Here is a 19,324-nt window from a genome sequence, read left to right as displayed (position 1 = left end):
GGACTATAGAGAATGTTAGGATTAATGAAAATTCATTATATAGTTCATGTGTTTGTACTAAGTTCTACTCATAAAATAATCTTTATTTAAGTTGGTTTAGGCCTTAACATATTCTGAGATTAGCTTGAGGAGTAAAACAAACGGTAAGTAAAATAAATAAATAAAAATTGCCACAGGGGACTGTAGAGATAGCAGCACACAACTGTCTGTAACTTTAGTTCTACAGGATCAAACACCTTCTTCTCCCTTCTCCCTGTGGGCACCAGACACTACATGTACACATATATACATGCAGGCAAAATTCTTATACACATTTAATAAAATTAAATCTCAAATAAAAAATTAAATAAAAAAACATAGACATAGTTTTAAAAGTGTAAAAGGGGACTGGTGATATTACTCAGTGGTTACGAGCACTGTCTGCTCTTCCAGAGGTCCTGAGTTCAGTTCCCAGCAATCACATGATGAGTCACAAATAGAGCACACACACACACACACACACACACACACACACACACACACACACACACATATAATTTAAAGCCAGGTGTTTGTGGCACATGCCTTTAATCTCAGTACTCAGGAAGCAGAGACAGATGGATCTCTGTGAGTTCCAGGACAGCCACACAGAGAAACCTTGTCTCAAACAACAACAACAAAAAAGCAAAAACAAATAAGAAAGGTAGTAAAAGGGGATCCTGCAAACTAAATAACTTTGAAAAGGCAAAAGAAGCCAGGCGGTGGTGGTGCACACCTTTAATCCCAGTACTCGGGAGGCAGAGGCAGGTGGATCTCTGTGAGTTTGAGACCAGCCTTGTCTACAAGAGCTACTTCCAGAACAGGCTCCAAAGTGACACAAGGAAACTCTGTCTTGAAAAACAAAAAATAAATAAATAAATAAATAAATAAATAAAAATAAAAAAGAGAAAAAAGCAAAAGAAAAGAATTATATTGGATAAAGCACAAGGATGGAAAGGTGGTAGTGTTCATTGGATTTTACCTCTGGCCATTTATAAAGAAGAAATTTGATACTTACAACCATGTGGTGGAAGGAGAGAACAGGCCAACTCCTAAAAAGTGCCTTCTAACCTTTGTACTAGTGCACACACACATACACAAGGTTGTTTTTTATTACTGCTTTTTTGTTGTTTGTTTTTAAAAAGGTAATAGCTGGAGAGGTGGCTCAGCAGTTCAGAGTATATACTGCTCTTGTAGAGGAACCAAGTTTGGCCTGACATCCTCTCTGGACACCTGCACTGACAATATGAATTTATCCCCATACAGACACACATAATTAAAAAAAAGAAAGAAAGAAAAACTAGGCATGGTAGCACACACCTTTAAGCATTTGGGAGTCAGAGGCAGGCTTATGAACTCTGTGAGTTCATTGCCAGCCTATTCTACAGAGTGAGTTCCATGCCAGCCAAGGCTACATAGTGAAGTTCTCTCTCAAATAAGTAAAGAAATAAATACATCTTTTAAAAAGTATCTTAAAAGATGAACTATCCAGGCTATAAACTTCTAAGGTAAAATCTAGGTTAATATAATATAACGTCAGGTAGCATGGCCTCATGATGGCCAGGCAGTGGTTTTGCTTAAGTGGAAATAACTGGTGTAGGTGTGTAATTCAGGGAGCTACCTACAGCTTGATTCAGAATTTGTTGAAACAAAAGGTGAGAGTAAGCTGAGAAAAGCCCTTAGAATCTGCCAAGCCTGTTGACAGATTCCATTAGAATCAGTTTATTACACAGAGAGCAGCTTAGTTTCATCTGCTCATGCCCCTTGTCCCCAAGATAGCACTAAAACAGAAGGAGCCTGATGGTAAACAGCATTGGGGGTGGGGCGGGCATTTTGTAGTTGAAGAGCTGTTTGAATACTGTGCTATCGATATTTCTTTAACCTGAAGCTACACTCTAAGGAGCAGGGAAAGTAATCAATTAGACATAATTGGACCTTGGAAGGTGGATAAAAAAACAGCCTCACAGGAACCTCCCTCAAAATCGGGAGGTGAATGAGAACTAGCTCTCTGGCATCATCTCCTAGCACTGCCTGTCTTTCCATATTTTAGGGGATCATAGGTTCAGGCTGCCTGTGGTTCAGCCTTTCTTAAGGGCCTCTGAAGACATGAAAGTACAGTGTCCTACCTTGTCATTCAGGGTAGGGAGAAATGACAGCATGAATTAATACAACGTGTAAAAGGAAACTATTGGTTAAGTAGAAGTTTCAAGTACTGAGAAGATTCACATTGTTTTTGGGGGGAGGATCCAGCTTCCATCTCTGCATGTGCGCTGTGAAGAAATCCTGGCAGTCACTTAGTATATTTAAAGAATGTCTGTTTGGGGGTATTTATATCAGCAAATGTGTGTATTTGTGATTAATGCTGCTAATGTCTGTTAGGAGTGCTTAGCTAGTCTTTTATTAAGGATTTTGTTTTTCTGATCTTGTAATGAACGAGCCTTTAACCAGTCATCATAAAGACAGAAACTGTCTGGAGTCAAGGCTGAAGAATTCAGGTTACTCTTCCTAGTAGTAAAAAATACATAATGGAAGAAGGTAGAATTATTGAGGCTTGAGATGGTAACACAATAAATAAAAGATCTAGAGACCAAGATTGGGGTTCAAGCTTCAAGCTAAAGATTAGAGAAGCAAAGCAGCCAAGCCAGTAGATCTTAGGTTTACCCAGCTGAAATGGCTGGCAATCCTGTCTCTACAAATCCTCAGAGGAAAAGGCTCTGAATTCCTGTCTTCTCCTCCTCCTTATATTCCTTTCTCTGCCCAGCCATATCCTCCTGTCTCCACCTCCCTAGTGCTGGGTTTAAAGGTATGTGATCCTAGGTACTGAGATCACCTTTGTGTGAACTGTTTCTTTTAAGACTGGATCAATTTCGTGTGGTCAGTGTAGCCTTGAATTAACAGAGATTTGTCTACCTCTTAATCCTGAGTCCTGGGATTAAAGGTGTGTACCACCACCACCACCACCACCACCACCACCACCCACCACCACCACCACCACACACCACCACCACCACCTAGCTTCTATAGCTAACTAGTATGGCTGTTTTGCTATTTTGATCTCCAGTAGCTTTAATAAATCATAAACAATATATCACCACATGAGGCATATCTGTTTTTTTTTGAGACAGGGTTTCTTTGTGTAGTCTTGGCTGTCCTGAAACTAATTCTGTAGACTAGGCTGGCCTCAAACTCAAGAGATCTACCTGCCTCTGCCTCCCAAGTGTTGGGATTAGAGGCATGCACCACCACTGCCTGGCCAAAACTTTTTTTTTTTAAATACAGATATATAACCCAAACTGGGATTAAATATGTGATTGCCTTAGTTGCTCAAGTGTCAGGATTATTGGCATGCATCACTATCTAGTTCCTAAACAGTTACCTTCAGAATGAGAACATAGGAACATTTGAGCCTTTAATTTACATAACAGTTTATTATGATTCTCTCCACTTGTTCATAATTTAGATATTTAAATATCCCACATTGGTGGTATTGGGAATCAAAGCCAGAACTTTGCACATGCTGGGAAAGTTCTCTGTTACAGATATGTTCCCAGATCTTAGACATTTAAATCTAAGGAAAAAATGTTTTAGGCCTAATGCAGTCTTAATTAAAATAGAATTCCATCGCTTTCTTCCTCCCATTTCCTCTCTAGAGCTTCTCCCAATTCTCCCAGGTACTCTCTCTCAACCACTTTTGTGCCCCCCACTCTCAAATTGTTAGCCTCTTTTTCTTTGGTTATTGTTGCATAAACGTAGAAGTATATGTAGTCAGACTTTCCTTTGGGCAGCCAATCACACAGACTTGGCTTAGATTAGGCTTGTCCCACTAGCTCTTATAACTTAAATTAACCTGTTGCTATTAATCTACATTCTGCACATGGCTTTTACCTCCCTCCCATTCTGTATATCTGATTTGATCCACATCTCCCTGGCATCTCCCACCTCTCTTCTTCCCAGAGCTCCTCTCTCTCTGCCTTTTCTGTCCTGCCTAGCTTTTGGCTAATCAGCCAGTCAGAAGACACTTTAAGGAGAGACACATCTTTACAGATGTCCTAACACACACACACACACACACACACACACACACACACACACACACACACACACACACACACACACGTTTACGAAGCTATTTCTAGAAGAGACTTTTTCACATTCAGACTTCTGGCTCTTTGAATCGTTCCATCACCTTTCCATCTGCTCTTCCAGGATATTCCCTGTTGGCCTAGGGTTCCTATGACCTCTGCATTATGTGCAGATGTAGTTTTTGTTTGTTTGTTGTTGTTGTTTTGTGATGGCCTCCATCAGCTGTAAAGAGAAGATTCTTTAATGAGGAGTGGTAGCTACACTTTTCCAGGAAAGGTGTATGGCAAACCAGAACAACAAAATACTTTAGTCTTTTAAAGACAACTTTATTGAGATACAGTTCAACATCTTAAGTATATATATTGAATTTTAAATGTATTCAGGGCTGTTTAATCAGCACCACTGTGTAATTTCAGAACATTTTCATCATCCCACAGAGAAACTTGAGGCCCATTGATAATTACTCTTTATTTTCCCCTCTAATCCACCAGGCAACCCCTATTTTTTGTCCTTGTGGATTTGCCTAAGAGATACACTCTTAAAGACTGGACAGCTATTTATCAAGTTTTTATACAGTTTTTTTTATGACTAACGTTATTAAGAACATTTTTGTATTTGCCTTTTAGTTAACATATTCACTAAATTTGTTGGGTCAAAGAATTCTGTACTTGTTTTCAAGTGCAAAAAATTAATTTGAACAGAATGAGGCCAGTGAGATAGCTCATCAGGTGAAGGTGGTTGCTGTGAAGACTACGATAAGCTTGATACTGGAACCCACTCAAAAGTAGGACAGAATTGTCTCTACAAAGTGGTCCTCTGATGTAGATGGAAATTTCTGTCCTGTCTAGTCCTGCATCTCAAACATCTCAAATAAGCACACAGAAGCTAATATTAATTATAAACTCTTTGGCCAATAGCTCAGGCTTCTTACTTGCCAGCTCTCTTTAACCTAGCAAATTTATATATAACAAAACAGTTATCAAGTAAGAATTATAGTCATAATATTTAGTCCATTTACATTTGGCAAAATTTAAAGAAAATATTCTATCATCTGTCCCATCTTTGTGAGTCTAAAGTTTTATATGTAACTTATCTTTTATCATAACTAAGGAAAACCATAGCCATAACTATCTATCTTCAACTCCATCAAAGATGCCAGAAAGATAATATATGAACTCTAGAATTGACAGAGACATCTTGATGCCTGGACAGTCACCTCTGTAACATTAGGGCAGCCCTCTTCAGCCTGTAGGCCCATAATGTCTGGCAGATGTTTTGATGAAGCAGGAACCTTGAAGGACCATCCTGTCCCTAGGCAAGTTCAACAGTCACTTTTCTTTGTAACCTGCTTGTCCAGTTTGGATAGTATGCTGTCAAGCAGTCCAGGCAAGAGCAGTTACTTGTCTAAATGGCTATTCCTGCCATGTTGAAGGCAAACTCCATAATGAGTTTCTCTGATGCTCTCCTTTCTCTCTGACATAATTGGTGTTTCCAGGAGCAGTTGTGTCCTAACACACCACTTTAAATGACATATTCTATAGGTCTTTGAAAGGTTTTGAAGAATACCTATCCATTTGAAATATATCTCTGTGTATCTAGAAATCCTAACGTAAGTTTTGATTATTATAGGTGATTATCTATAGTCTGCATTTAATTATACATTTTAAAAGAGCTATAGACACAATACCTAAACAAGAGTAGAAATATACATACAACAAATTGACCTTAAATTTGTATCAATAAACCAAAATCCATACTAATGCAAAGTATTCATTTTTATATCATATTCTCTTTTTTATCTTTAGAAAGTAATTGACTGCAATCATTAACCATTTATAACTAACCCTGTTTAAATGAGAACAAATATTTATAAACAATATTTGGGAAAGTGGGCATGGTGTTCTCTCCAAACTGCTTCCTGCTGTTTGTGGTGGGTGGGGGAGGTTCTATCAATTCCAAGGAGATTCTGAGAAAACCCAGAATCATGGCCAAATCCTGGCTGTAGTGGCCTGTGGAGCTGCATTGTCTCAGATGTTTTGGATATTGGATCACTGGGTCACTGCTTCAGGGGGGTCTTGTTTAATCAAACCATATTCGTCTGGAAGGAATCCACAGCTTTTCATCTTCTGTGGAAACAAAAGCAGAACCTCTTTTCCAAAGTAACATGTCCTTAGACTTAAATTATGAAAATATACAGGTTGGATTAATCTAGCAGCATTTATAATCAACAGCTCTTTTAGCAGCTGTTGCTCCTTCCTCAGCAGTCAAACAATTCAAAGACAACACAATAACATACAGTATCCAGACTCTCTGATTGTTTTCCATCTTTACATGGCCATTTTTATTACTCTTATTTCTTTTTATTTTTTTAATTATAAACTTTGTCCATTGGCTCAGACTTCTTATTGGCTAGCTCTCTCTAAATTATTAACCCATTTTATTTATTTATTTATTTATTTATTTATTTATTTATTTTTTCCGAGACAGGGTTTCTCTGTGTAGCTTTGGAGCCTATCCTGGCACTCACAGAGATCCACCTGCCTCTACCTCCCAAGTGCTGGGATTAAAGGCATGCACCACCAACACCTGGTCCCATTTCTATTAATCTGTGTCTCTCCATGTGGTCTTGGCTTACCGGAGAATGGCCAGGTGTCCTACTATCCCAGAATTCTCCTAGTACGGAAGCCCCACTTATTCTTCCTGCTTGGCAACATCCTGCCTGTCCATTGGCAGAAACAGCTTTATTCATCAACCAATAAGAGAAACATATTCACAACATACAAAAGAGCACATCCCATCACTCTGATCTCTACATGCATGCTGCAGCATAATGTTCTTCCCCACGCATCAACTACACACATAACAACAATAATAATAAAAAATACATTATTGTTGTCATTAAGATAGCAGAATGCAAAGCCTGTCTCACAGAAAATTTTAAGTCCATGTAAGTGGAAATACATCACTGTCTTAGTTACTTTTCTATTGCTGTGAGTAGACCAAGGTAAAAGAAAGCATTTAATTGGGGCTTGCTTACAGTTTCAGGTGGTCAGTCCATGGCTATTATGGTGGGGTGTATGGCAGAATGACAGAGGGAGAGATGAGGGAAAGGAGAGAGGGGGGTAGAAAAGGAGTGAGAGACAAAGGAGTCAGTGGGAATGGCATGAGCCTTTAAAACTCAAAGCCCACCCCCAATGACATACTTCTTCCAATGGAGCCACACCTCTTAATCTTTCCCAAATAATTCTACCAACTGTTGAACAAGCATTCAAATATATGCGCCTTTGGGGTAGCATTCTCATTCAATCACTACACTATTTCAATTTTATAACAGAGCTGGGGGAAAATAACAATGACCATTTAGGATGCTATCCTATACTTCTTCTGGATGGGTGTTACAGATTCAGTGATTGAATAATAGTAGGTACTATGCAAGATACTAAAGATACATATATGAAAGATAGCCAAACCCCTTCACTCACCAAGAAATAAACAAATGATCAGAAAACAATGTTAAGAGTGCAACAATAGGACAAACAGGGCAGTACTTGGAGTATCTCCTCTAAACCAGAGTAAGAGGAGGCATCTTGGAGGAAATGGCATCTAATTTGTATTCTAAATATATTGAAATTAGCTATGTGACAGAAGCAGGAGTTGTTATTTGAGGTGAGTAGGTTAATGAGAAATTGTAGATGATGTTTTAAGTCTTGGAGACTTGAAATACTAAAATTAGATTAGCTGGCCAAGTGGGGGCTCAATTATTAAGGGCCTTTGAATAATAAATATCAAGGAGATTTGATATCATCCTAGGGTCAGAAGGAAGCCACTGTAGACTGTTTATTAAAGAGGATTTGAATACATAAAGAAGAGTAGAATCTTTACCCACACAAGCCAGTTTCATTAACTACCAATTCACAGTCCTCTTGAGACCACTTCCTCTCTTACAAGTAGATAAACTTGAGGCAACTTTGAGCTATTGTATTATTATTGAAGATTTTAAACAGGAGAATGACAGGAACAATTTATATTTTATACATTAAACATTCCTAGTAATTCCAACTTACCTATACGATGCCCACATCATAATTGTGTTTATCATTGGTTTGAATTTTAAAATGGAATTAAAACTTTGGATTCTATAATTAAAAACGTGACAGCATTAAAAGTTAGTTCCGGGCTGGAGAGATGGCTCAGAGGTTAAGAGCACTGGCTGCTCTTCCAGAGGTCCTGAGTTTAATTCCCAGCAACCACGTGGTGCATCACAACCCTCTGTAATGAGGTATGGTGCCCTCTTCTGGCCTGCAGGTGTATATGCAAACAGAACACTATATGTAATAAAAATAAATTAATTAATTAAAAAAATAAAAGTTATTTCCCAGTATTTAGCTTTGATAATAGCAAAGATGCTAGTCACTGGAAAGTGGAATTAGATGTATAATTTTACATATTTTATAAATGAAAGTTGAGCAATTTGTAAATCTTTTGTGGCTTGGATTTTTATTAAATCTATGCATACAGTATATCTACCTACTGAAATTTACTCTGATGGTTAAAAAAATACTATAGATTGCCTTTATTTACTGATTTATTGACTTTTTGAGACAGGGTTTCTATGGGTAGCCCTGGCTGTCCTGGAACTAGCTCTTGTTGACCAGGCTGGCCTGGAGCTCACAAAGATCTGTCTGCCTCTGCCTCTGCCTCTCAAGTGCTGGAATTAAAGACGTGTGCCACCACGGCCCGACTAGCTTGCCTTTATTTAAAGCTACCTACAGACCGAAAATTAAAAAGTCTTTCTTGCCAGGTGGTGGTAGTTCACACCTTTAATCCCAGCAGTTGGAGGCAGAGATAGATCTCTGTGAGTTCAAGGCCAGCCTGGTCTACATACAGAGTGAGTTCCAGGACAGCCAGAGCTACACAGAGAGAGACCCTATCTCTGGAAAAAAAAAAGGTCTTGTAATTATAGTATTTCTTTAAATAATTTAGTTTTCCTTCAAAGTAGTTTAATTACTGGTAATTGTAATAGTTTGTGATAACATTTTATTCATTCATTTTGGGAGAACCAGTAATCTGAATCTAAATTAGAAATCGACAAACTTTGGTTTCGAGAATAATTGTTACATTTTAATTTCTGTTTTTGTTTTGTTTTTTGTTTTGTTTTTTTTTGTTGTTGTTGTTTTGTTTTGTTTTTCAAGACAGTTTCTCTGTGTAGCCTTGGCTGTCCTGAAATTCATTCTGTAGAACAGGCTGGCCAAGAACTCACAGAGATCTGCCTGCCTCTGCCTCCCAAGTGCTGGGATTAAAGGCATGTGCTACCACTACCCGGCCCATTTCAATATTTTTTAAAGATTTATTTATTATGTATACAGTGTTCTGCCTGCATGTATGCCTGCAGGCCAGAAGAAGGCATCAGATCTCATTACAGATGGTTGTGAGCCAACATGTATTTGCTGGGAATTGAACTCGGGATCTTTGGAAGAGCAGGCAGTGCTCTTAACCACTGAGGCATCTCTCCAGCCCCCACCCCATTTCAATATTTTTAAGGGAAGAATTAGTAACAGAAACCACAGATACTTGCAAAAAAGTAAAATATTAACTTACTGGTCCTCTTATCTGTATGAATGTAATTTTTCTTGGCACATGGGTCTTTTTCTTTTCAAAATATTTTCTCATTTGTTTTAGAATTGACATTTGAAGTGTAAAATTTTCATTACTTTCTACAGAGAAGATGGGGAATTAGAAGATGGTGAGATAGATGATGCAGGATTTGAAGAAACACAAGATCAGGAAGCAAAAGAGAATGAAAAGCAGAAAAATGAGAAAGCCTACAGAAAATCAAGAAAAAAACACAAGAAAGAAAGAGAAAAGAAAAAATCCAAAAGGAGAAAACATGAGAAACATAAGGTTAGTTAAGCTAACATCAACTTTCCATTCCTTTTTGTTGTTGTTTGCTTGCTGGCTTGTTTGAGACAGTATCTCATGTAAGCCAGGCTGACCTTGAATTCATTCTATAGCTGAAGATGATCTTGAACTCCTGTTCCTTCTGCTTCCCACCCCACCTGCAGGACTTCTGTGTTTGGTCCGGACTACATACAGAGACCATGTCTTAATCCCCCCACACACAGAAAGGCATTTTGTAATGATAAAAGTTACAATTCAAATTGAATATATTATTAAATTTTACATTCTTCAAAGTAACAACTGTCATAAAGCAGGAACTTTTAATGACTAAGAAGAAATAGAGCATAGTAGTAATAGGTTAATATATTTCTCTCATCAGTTGAAGCTTTTATCTAGTTATTCTTTATCAGTGAAATTCAGGAGTCAGATATTAGAGTAAGAACTTGAATGATCAAAGAAGTGGCAGAGAAGAGACCAGAGACCTATCATGTCTGTCTGTCTGTCTTGTTCCTCCATCCAAAAAGGCCTGAGAACCTCTGTAAGCCTACTATTTCCTATCTCTGTTATCTGTCCTCAGTCCTCCCAAACCTCTTGGTCAGCTAGTAGCTAGATCTGCCCTCTGATTCAGAGCAAATTTTTTATCGGCAGTCTTGGGAGCATCAGAATGTGATCAAAATATCACCAAACAATCAAGTAATTACTTATTTCAAACCCCAACCAACAATGGCTATGTATTTGAAATATTTGGCAGCATAGTTGTAAAAAGATGGTTCATCTATCAAATCAATAAAATCAAGACTAAAAACAAAACCAAACTCCAAACATTTAGAAGCAAAATAGTTGTTTTTTTTTTTAAAGGAACACTTAACAGAATGGAGGAAAGAAGACCCTGCCTCTGTAAGAATCTTAGAGTTCAGTTCAATTAAATAAAATTTCGCTTAGCTTGTGCCATACTTAGGTTGGGAATTCACAAATTAAAAAATTAAAAAATGCAGAGCTGTGTGTTTTATTGTGAAAAATATTAAGAACTGCATAAAGAACTCAAGTTGATGAGGTTATTATTTGGTCAGACAAAAAAAAAAAAAAAAAAGACTTGTACTAGGGAGGCAGAGGCAGGTGGAAATCTGTGAGTTTGAGGCTAGTCTGGTTGGTATACACAGAGAGTGCCAGGCTTGCCAGTGTTAGTGAGACCTTGTCTCAAAAAAAAAAAAACAAAAATACTTGTTGATTTTTATATTTGAAATTACATTACAATGTAAATAAGCTTTCTCTCATTATTTGCCAGCTATTATCATTCACTTGGGGTTTTTGTTTTACTTTTGTTCGATTTTGTGGGCTGGATTCATTTCAGGTAGGTAATTTGAAGTAGTTTTAGTATTTTCATGCCACTAAATAACTCCAAAGCAACTTTAGACAAAATTAAATGAACAAATAGTCTACTCATGTTCTGGAACCTTTTGGTGATAAGGAGCCAATTTTATTTCCTTCAATATTAGCTTAAAGTGAGCATGGTGGCACACACCTGCAATCCCACCTTTAGGAGGCTGAGGCAGAGAGGCATAAATGTATAAATGTCAGATCATTTTAGAGCCAAGTGATTTCTGTTTTAAGCTCTTGGCATGGAGTTGATGAGAAATGCATGTCCATAAAGTACCTGAACAAAAGGGGGAAAAAAAAAACTTCAGCCTGTAGGTGGTGGTGACCTTTAAAGGAAGACTTTATCCTTTTGGTTGTGAGCCTAGCCTTTAATGGCTGAGCCATCTCTCCAACCTAGAGCAAGAATTTCTCAATGTACTCAAGAGTCTAAGGGAATAGTAGACCCTCTTGGTTGCCACCACTGACTGAAACAAGCTTATGTGGTTATGAACTAGTTTCCTTCTTGTGAATGTAACATGTGGGTTTGTTGGTTTCAGCATAACTCTCCATCTGGTGATGATAGTTCTGACTACAGCCTGGATTCAGATGTTGAACGTATGGAAAGTTCCTATAAGAAAAGAAGTAGTTTCTACAGGGATTATGACACTCCATTTTCTCAGGTATTGTCTTTTTGTTATGATAAGACATGTATAACATAAAATATACCATGTAACCGCATTTCAAGATTATGACTGGGTGGCATTAAATATATCTGTCGTATTTAGCCACCACTGCCTTCCATGTCTAGAACTTCTTACTCATTTGAAACAGAAATCCTGTCTCTAGGAAGCAGCCCTACTCCTCACTCCTCTATCTACCGCCCTCACTTTCTGTCAATGAATTTGCCTCCTCTAGAGCTCTTGTAGCATATGCTTTGTCCTTTTGGATCTGGCCTATATTACTCAGCATGTTTTGAAGATTCATGCATGTTCAGTGTATATAAAAACCTCATTCTTTTTAACACTGAACAACACGCTGTTGTTGTGTGTGCTGCATTTTTGTTTATTCAATCATCTGTTGAGGGACTGTAGGGTTATTGGCACTTTTTGGTTGTTGTGAATAATCCAACTTATTAAAAAATTGTCTTCAAAGCCTTTCAATCATTTCCTTGGAGCATATGCATAATCGTGAAATTATTGGTGGTTCCTTTTAACTTTCTGAGGAACCACAACCAAGCTGTTTTCACAGATTGTACTGTTATATATTCGATTTGAGATGCTTGAGGCATCTTCTCTGCATCCTTGCCTGTGCTTGTTCTTTCCTATTTTCATTGGCTGTGGGGAGTAGAAAATGGGTGTTCAAGTGGCATTCATATTTTATGTATTGCCTTTTAAAAGTGTAAAATGCAAGCTTAATTTGCACATTTTTTGGAAATACTGAAAATCTGTTTGTCATATTAGCATATATTTATCATACTACAAATTCCCAAGTCTTTGAGATAAAGAATGTATTATATTATCAAGTTTACTGGCACTGGTGTTTGTCTGGACACATATTAGACATTTTTTCTGAATCTGAAGTCTAGAAGTCCCTGTTCAAAATGCTAACGGAGTTTCTTTCCAGTGGCACCTATATGGAAGTGTCTGTGTGGTGCCCCCCTCTGGTTTATAGATGGGTGCCCTCTCACAGCTTTGCCCTCACATGGTCATGCTGCTGTGTATAGCAGCCCCTGATGTCTCTGAATGCACAGATTATTCATCTTTATAAGAACAGCCGTCAAGCCAGGCATTGGTGGCACTTGGGCACTTGGGCACTTGGGAGGCAGAGGCAGCGGATCTCTGTGAGTTCGAGGCCATCCTGGTCTACAAAGTTACAAAGAAACTCTGTCTCAAAAAAAAAATCCTGAACTTGTGGAGCAAAGGTAGGCAGATCTCTGTATTCAAGGCCAGCCTGGTTTACAGAGTGAGTTCCAGGATAGCCAGGACTACACAAAGAAACCTTGTCTTGAAAAACAACAACAAAAGAACACCAGTCAAACACCAGAGGTTATTTTCAAGGCCTATCTCCAGATGCAGCCACATTCTGAGCTACTGGGGTTAGGGCTTCTGCACAGGAATTTTGGAGTGATACAGTCCAACCTGTAGTGCACCAAGATCATAATGAATTGTGAATCTATGTGACATTGGCTTCTTTAAATGCAAAAATCATCTGGAATATTTTTTTTAAATGAAAGAGTGGTAGAACACTTATTTAGCATGCTCTGGGTTCCATCCCCAGCACTAGAAAAGAAAACAGCCATAAGGCAACATTATACATTCTTTCTTAAATATGTATTGTATAAACAAAGGAAAGCAATATTCTTTTCCTCAAGAACTTTATTCTTTGCCCTAATTTGATAGTACTAATCTCTTGTTAGTTTAGAAACCAAATTAGTCTGTTTGGTTATATGGTTTCTCTCTCAGTTGTCCTTTTTTTTTTAAAAATTTGATTTTATTATTTCGTGCGCATGCAGTGTCCCCAGTGGCCAGAAGAGGGCACTGGATCCCTTGGACTGGAGTTACAGATTATTACAAAATGCTGGAGATTGAACCCTGATCCTTTGGAAAAGCAGCCAGTAATATTATCCACTGAGCCATCTCTCTAGCTCCATATTCTTTTGTGTGTGTGCACAAATGTATAAATGTTGCAGATGAATTTGCACTTGTGTGTACACATGTGGAAGCCAGAAGACAACCTTGACAGTCATTCTCAGTTACTATCACCTTGCTTTTTGTTTGTCTGAAGATTTGTTTTTAATGATGTATATGTGGGGTGGGGGACAGTGTGTGTACGCGTGCAGGTGCCCATGGAGGCTAGAAGTGCTGCATCTCCTGGAGTTCCTAGTGGTTGTGAACTGCTTAACGTGAATTCTAGGAATCAAGCTCAAGTCCTCTGGAAGGGCAGAATGCAGTCTTAACCACTGAATCATCTCTCCAACCCCACAGCTCATCTTGCTTTTTGAGAAAATGTCTTTCATTGTCCTATTGTCAAATAGGCTAGGCTAGCTAGCCAATGAGTCCTGAGAATCTACTGTCTCCATCTCTCCAGCGCTGGTAATGTCCTGCCAACATTTTGCATGAGTTTTGGGGGACTGAACTCTGTTCTCTATGCTTGCAAGGCAAGCCCTTTGCCAGATGAGCTAGTGTCCCAGTTTCTGGTGCCTTCTTTATAGTTGGTGTTGCTAAATGACTGCCAATAAATGTTTAATTAAATCACCTTCTTAAAAAATGTAAGCAATAATTATAAATCTATCTAATTGGGAAATATTAGAATTAATACCTTATGGCTGGGTAATGGTGCACACACCTTTAATCTCAGCAATAGGGAAACAGAGGCAGGTGAATCTCTGTGAATTCAAGGCTAGTCTGGTCTACAGAGTGAGCTTTAGGACAGTCAGGGTGACTGCCTCAAAAAAAGAAAAAAGAATTCCTACCACACCACATTTAAAGTGCAATAAACTAAGAACAAGGTATGGTATTTGCTTTTTATTGGTCTTCAAATCATAATTATGTGGAATTTTTCTTGTTTTATTAAAAAGTTGGCAGAAGATATGATAGAACTAATTATAAAGTACTTGTGAAATATTTAAATGACTACTATCATTAAATAAACTTCTAGGACTAAATTATATATTTGTTTTCATGTTTTAGTAAGATGTAATGAAATTAATGTTTATTGTAAACAGTTTTTTAATAAGATTTTTATTTTTTTCACTCAGTATTACTTCACTATTAGAGAAAGCTTCTCTATTAGTGATAGACCTCAGAGATAAGTGATTTTTACAAAAGTTCTGCAATTTTATTTACTATACATTTAGAAGGACATTTTCACACAAGTGTATATTATATTCTTAACATATTCCTCTCCATACTTCCACCTTACCTTACCTTTCCTCACCTTCCCTGAGTAATCCACTTTGTTCCCTAAACAGTTTTGATTTCTACTTTCATGGCATGTATACATGTGTCTTTTTTGTTTGTTTGTTTTTCAGGACAGGGTTTCCCTGTGTAGCTTCTGGAACTAGCTCTTGTAGACCAGGCTGGTCTCAAAGTCACAGAGATCTGCCTGCCTCTGCCTCCCAAGTGCTGGGATTAAAGGTGTGCACCACCACTGCCTGGTTCAATTTTATGTGTCTTTATAAAGTCTAAGACACAAAGAAAACACAATATTTGTCTTTCTGAAATTGCCTTAATTTGCTTAATACGATAATCTCCAGTTACATCCATTTCCCTACAAATGGCAAAACTTTGTTCTTTATGCCTAAAAAGCACTCTATCAATCCCACTGTTAAAGGCCACCTAGGTTTGTTTCATAACTTAGCTAATGTGTCCAGTGCTGCAGTAGACATGGATGTGGGAGTACCTCTATGATATACTGGTTCAGACTCCTTTGGGTAAGTAGTCATTGTTTTTCATCATCATCACCAACATCATCATTATTGTTATAGCTTAGGATTGCTTTGACCATTCTGAGTCTTTTGTGTTTCTATATGAATTCTAAGATTTTTTTTTCAGTTTCTGTGAAGAATTAGGTATAGGCATTTTGATGGGGACTACCTTGAATTTGTTGATTGCTTTTGATAAGATAGCCTTTTCATATTAGGTCTTCTAATCCATGAACATGGGAGGTATTCCCATCTTCTAGTGTCTTCTTCAGTTTCTTTATCCAGCATTTAAGTTTTCATTGGGGGGTACTGCAGTAGGATTTTTCTTTTCAGACTGCCAGCTCACAAATAATGACCACAGACTTATTATTAATTATGAGGGTTGGAGAGATGGTTCAGAGGGGCTGGAGAGATGGCTCGGAGGTTAAGAGCATCGACTGCTCTTCCAAAGGTCCTGAGTTCAATTCCCAGCAACCACATGGTGGCTCACAACCATCCATTATGAGATCTGGTGCCCTCTTCTGATGTGCAGATACACATGGAAGCAGAATGTTGTATACATAATAAATAAATAAAATCTTTTTAAAAAAAAGAATGATTATGAAAGCTGGGCCTTAGCTTAGGCTTATTCCTAACTAGTTCTTATAACTTAAATTAACCCACATATTTCTAATCTGTATTCTTCCAGGAGGCTCATTACCTCATCTCTCTCTGTACTACCCATCTTGCTTCCTCTTCATCTGACTGGCGATTCCACCTTTCTTCTTCCCAGAGTTCTCTCTCTGCCTGGAAGCTGACATATACTCTCCTGCCTAGCTATTGGCTGTTCAGCTTTTTATTATACCGATCACACAATACATCTCCACATAGTGTACAAATATCCCACAATAGTACTTTTTACTTCCTTAGCTAGATTATTCCAAATTTTGGCTTCTAAGAAAACAATTATGAATGGGATTGTTTCTCTGGTTTCATCTTCAGCATGTTTGATATTGTATATAGGGTAGCTGCTGATTTTTGTGTGTTAATTTTATAAATTGCTCTGCTATTTTCTGAAACTGTTTATCAGATCTGAGAGTTTGCTGATGGATTTTTCAGGATCTTTAAAATATAGAATCCTATCACATTGAATAAAGATACTACTCTTTTATTTTCTTCTTTGTCTTATTGCTGTAGCTAAGACTCCATGCATTACATTGAATAGGAGTGGAGAGACTGAATATTTTTGTCTTGTTCCTAATTTTAGTGAAAATAACTTAAGACCTGTCTACCTCTGACTGCATAGGTTTAAAGATATGTAATGTGCCTTCACACTCAACCTTACACCATCTAGAGAGCCTTAGTGAGTGTTTATATGGGTTAGGTTAGCCTCTAGGGGATTTTCTTAGTTAGTGAACTGAGGTTGGGAAAACCTACCCTAAGTGTGGGCAGCATCATTTTATGGACAGGATCTTGCAATAAAAAGGAAAGAGCAAGCTGAGCACTAGAAACATGATGGATGCATGGATACATGCATCCATCCATCCATATGCTCTCCATTGTGGAGGTGATGTGACCAACTCCCTGAAACTCATGTGACTTCCCAGTTATGATGGACTATAACCTAGAACTGTGAGCTAAAATAAACCCTAAATTGCTTTTGTCAGGGTGTTTTTAATCACAGTAACAGGAAACAAATCTTGGACACATACATTTTTCTGTGTTATGTTATAATTTAGTTCAATTTTAGGAATTTTAAAATTTCTGTCTTGGGGTATTAGATGACCGATTCATCATTCAGGAGTGTGGTGTTCAACATCTATGAGGTTGTGTATGTTCTATAGTTTCTAGTTTTATTCCATTGTGCTCAAGTTGAGTACAGGAATTATTTCAGTTTCCCTCTGTTTGTTAAGATTTGGTTTATTCATTAGCCTGGCTCATGGGAACTCAAAGAGTTTGAACCAACAACCAGGGAGCCTGTATGGGACGGACCTAGGCCTTCTGCATATTGTCTTTTTGGTCCATTTGATTAGTGATGTAATTTAACTAAAATGTTTCTCTTTTTCTTGTCACAATGACCTGTCTACTGGTGAGAGTAGGGTATTGAAGTCACCACAATTACTGCGGTGAGGTTAATCTTATAACTTTACATCTAGTAACATTTGTTTTATGAAATTAGGTTCATCTGTGTTTGGTATGTATGCCTTTAGAATTGTAATATCCTCTTAATGGGTTGTCCCTTAATCCATAAGAAATAACCTTTTTTAAAAAAATGGTTTTTTGAGACAGGGTTTCTCTGTGTAGCTTTGTAGTCTGTCCTGGAACTTGCTCTGGTAGACCATGCTGGTCTCGAACTCACAGAGATCTGCCTGCCTCTGCCTCCCGAGTGCTGGGATTAAAGGTGTGTACCACCAACACCTGGCAAGAAAAGGCCTTCTTTTATTTTTGTGTGAAGTTTATTTGATCAGATATTAGAACAGTGCTACCTGCATATTTACTATTTCTATTTTCTTGGAAAACTTTTTTAATCCTTTTACTCTAAGATTGTATATGTCTTTGACTTTTTTTTTTTTTACAAAATTTTTACATGTTTTTGATTTTTTTTCATTTTCTTTTTATTGAAAATGGGTTCTTGGGCAAGGCATGGTGGCACATGCATTTAATCCCAGCATTCAGGAGAGGGAAGCAGAGACAGGTGGAACTCTTCACAGGCCAGCCTAGTCTACAAGAGCTAGTTCCAGGACAGACTACAAAGCTACGCAGAGAAACCCTGTCTCAAACAAAACAAAATAAAAAAGAAAGTAGATTCAGTATATCCTGATTACCCTTTCCCTTCTTTCTACCCATCCCAGTTCCTCTCCTCCCTTCTAGATCAACTCCCTTTCTATCTCTCATTAGAAAATAACAGGCTTCTAGGAGATAACAACCAAATATAACAAAATAAAATACAGTAAGATAAAACAGAAACCATCATATTGAGTCTGGTCAAGGCAACCCAACAGAAGGAAAGGAGCCTCAAGATGAGGCACAGGCATCAGAGACCCACTTGTTCACACTCTCAGGAGTCCAATAAGAACACTAAGCTGAAAGTTGTGCTATATATTTAGAGGATCTGGTGCATCCCTGTGTAGGCCCTGTGCTTATTGCTTCAGTCTCTGTGAGTTCATATGAGCCTTGCTCAGTTGATTCAGAGGGTCTTATTCTCCTTGTGTCCTCAGGGATATTCCCTCTGTATTTTTATGTTCATTGGTATTTTACCTGCATGTATATCTGTATGAGGGTGTTAGATCTCCTGGAACTGGAGTTACAGACAGTTGTGAAGCTTCGATGTAGGTGCTGAGAATTGAACCCAAGTCCTCTGGAAAAGCAGCCAGTGTTCTTAACCACAGAGCCATCTCTCCAGCCCCTACCTTTGGCTCTTATACTCATTTTACCTCCTCTTCCATGGGGGTTCCCTGATCTCTGATGGGAGGGATTCGATGAAGACATCCATTTAGAGCTTTGTGTTTCAAGGACTCTCTCTCTTCATGTAATGTCTGGCTGTGAGTCTCTGCATTTGTTCCTGTA

The 19,324-nt window shown here is 38.0% G+C and overlaps 1 protein-coding gene across 2 annotated transcripts in view; it reads left to right on the top strand.

Moving 5' to 3' along the window:
- Nucleotides 1-19,324, top strand: part of Zc3h6 (zinc finger CCCH-type containing 6) — a 50,859-nt gene that overhangs the window by 13,310 nt on the left and 18,225 nt on the right. For both annotated transcript variants that reach the window (XM_027421838.2, XM_035446257.1), the window contains exons 2-3: nt 9,822-10,002; nt 11,913-12,035. In XM_027421838.2, coding sequence (XP_027277639.1) covers nt 9,822-10,002; nt 11,913-12,035 — 304 coding nt within the window. The remainder of the gene's footprint in view (nt 1-9,821; nt 10,003-11,912; nt 12,036-19,324) is intronic.

This window comes from Cricetulus griseus, chromosome 6, assembly GCF_003668045.3.
Source record: "Cricetulus griseus strain 17A/GY chromosome 6, alternate assembly CriGri-PICRH-1.0, whole genome shotgun sequence".
Taxonomy (NCBI): Eukaryota; Metazoa; Chordata; class Mammalia; order Rodentia; family Cricetidae; genus Cricetulus; species Cricetulus griseus.
The sequence above is the reverse complement of the archived record's forward strand: the minus strand, read 5'-3'. Positions and strand labels throughout refer to the sequence as shown.